This window comes from Propithecus coquereli, unplaced genomic scaffold, assembly GCF_000956105.1.
Source record: "Propithecus coquereli isolate 6110/MARCELLA unplaced genomic scaffold, Pcoq_1.0 Scaffold634, whole genome shotgun sequence".
Taxonomy (NCBI): domain Eukaryota; kingdom Metazoa; phylum Chordata; class Mammalia; order Primates; family Indriidae; genus Propithecus; species Propithecus coquereli.
This window is the reverse complement of record NW_012152330.1, coordinates 179,138-181,054: the sequence shown is the minus strand read 5'-3', so window position 1 is coordinate 181,054 and position 1,917 is coordinate 179,138. Positions and strand designations below refer to the sequence as shown.

At 64.4% G+C, this 1,917-nt stretch overlaps 1 protein-coding gene across 1 annotated transcript in view; it reads left to right on the top strand.

Annotated features, from left to right (window-relative positions):
- Positions 1–1,247: 1,247 nt before the first annotated feature.
- Positions 1,248–1,917, top strand: part of ADAMTS7 (ADAM metallopeptidase with thrombospondin type 1 motif, 7) — a 44,063-nt gene continuing 43,393 nt past the window's right edge. Inside the window, exon 1 of the mRNA XM_012659792.1 lies at positions 1,248–1,378. Coding sequence (XP_012515246.1) covers positions 1,248–1,378 — 131 coding nt within the window. The remainder of the gene's footprint in view (positions 1,379–1,917) is intronic.

Here is a 1,917-nt window from a genome sequence, read left to right as displayed (position 1 = left end):
GGCAGGTTGGCGTGCTGTTGGTCGGGTGGCGAAGGTGGTCTGGGAGCCCTGAGCACGGGGTCAGGGAAGGATTCTGGAAGGGGTGACATATAGCCTGGCCCTGAAGGGACAAGTCTCAGGGACACCAAGGCTGTGCCCATCTTTTCCCTTTCACCTTCACGCGACTGGCTCCTTCTTGTCATTCTGGCCTCACAGCTCAAATGCCACCTCTTCAGGAAGGCCTTCCCCGACCACCCGTGGACAGCGGACTCTCGTCACTCCCAACTTTATTTTCTTCAAAGCACTCTCGGTGGCTGGTCTTGTTTACACACCTGTCGACCTGCCTGTAGCCGCGACCTCTGCCCAGAGACCTCGTCCACCTGTTCCCAGCTGTGTCCCCAGCGCCCTGGGTCTGCGCGAACGCTCGGCGTCTGTGGAGTGTGAGGAGGGCAGAGCGGGGTGTGGGGAGGGGGAGCATCTCTAGAAGGCACTGGGTGGTCAAGGTGGGAAGGGCTGTGGCTCTGACACCAAGATGGGGATGCAGGAGGGGCTGTGGCCTGGGGTGCAAAGGGGAAAAGGAGGAATCTGGACGACACTCTGGAGAAGTCTGAGAGAGGAACAGATACGAGGGGCTGGAAGTAAAAGGAACAGATGTGAGGGGTTGGAAGTAGAGGGACCCCAGTCCGTGGAAGGGTACTAGCAGTATCTTTTTTTTTTTTTTAAATGACAGAGTCTCTCTATGTTGTCCAGGCTGGTCTCAAACTCCTGGCCTCAATCTATCCTCCCGCCTCGGACTCCCAAAGCACTAGGATTAGAGAATGCTTTTAGACTGAGGGCTAAACTTTCCCATGGAGACTAAGGAAAGGGGGGGCCCTGGAGCAAGCCCCTTGGGGAGGCAAGAGGGGAGGGGACCACAGAGCTCTGGTGGAGGCGTTTGTCTCCAACTGCTGGAGGTGCCTGCCCCATTGTGTCCCGAGGGAGGGAAAAGTGAGTGGGTGCCAGTTATAGACATTTGCTGCGTGGGGGGTGTGTGTGGTAGGATGTGGTGGCCTGAACTGTCCCTGTCACTGACCATCGAGAGCAGCTGCTGTAAGGGGCAGGGGAGAGATGGAAGGCGGTTGGGTAGGGCCAGGGGCCAAGGTGAAGCCAGGAGGAGCTGGCCGGTGGGCGGAAGAGGGAGCTGACAGGGGGCTGGGGGAAAACAACACAGACCGTGCTGGGGAGGGTGGGGCGCTTCTGGCGACAGATGGCATGGCTTAGCTGCGGCCATGAGACCTGCGGCTGAGGTCACAGGAGGTCACAGAGGAGGCCACTGGGGACGAGTGGAGGCAGCGGGCGCCCAGGACAGCAGGTTCGAGGTGCAGGGGCAGCGGAAGAAGAGAGACGCCGAGACGCGGAGGTGCGCGGAGACCGGGCAGTGAAGGGGGAAGGGGAGTCGCGCAAAGGCGGCCCGGGGGAGGCGGAGGAAGCTGAGCACAACGTCCCGTCGCCAGGGACAAGACGGACGAGCCGGCGTCCTCGGGAAGGCCGGTTCAGTGCAGGCAGCAGGCCGGAGTGGAGCGGGACAGGGGAGCCGGAGGCCGAGCCAGGGCCGGGCCGGGAGGACAGACGGCCTGGGACGCGAGGGGGGCTCGGCCTCCAGGCTCCCGGGCGCTGAGAAAGCGGGGGGCTCTGGCCTGGGCGAGGCCGTCGCGTCTCCGCCTTTGCGGGCAGGCCTGCCCGGGCTCGGGCGAGCCGAAGGGCGCCTCCTGGAGCTCAGATGGGGACGGGGCAGGAATTCCGGAAATTCCAGGCTCTGGGGGGCCTCGGAGGGTCCCGGTCAAGAAGGCCCCGCCGGCACCCGCCGCCAGGGGGCGCGCTCGACCCGATGGGCGCTCGGACGTCCGTCGGGGGCGCCGGCGGGTCCGGGACCCCGCCCCGCGCGGTGGGCGGGGCAGC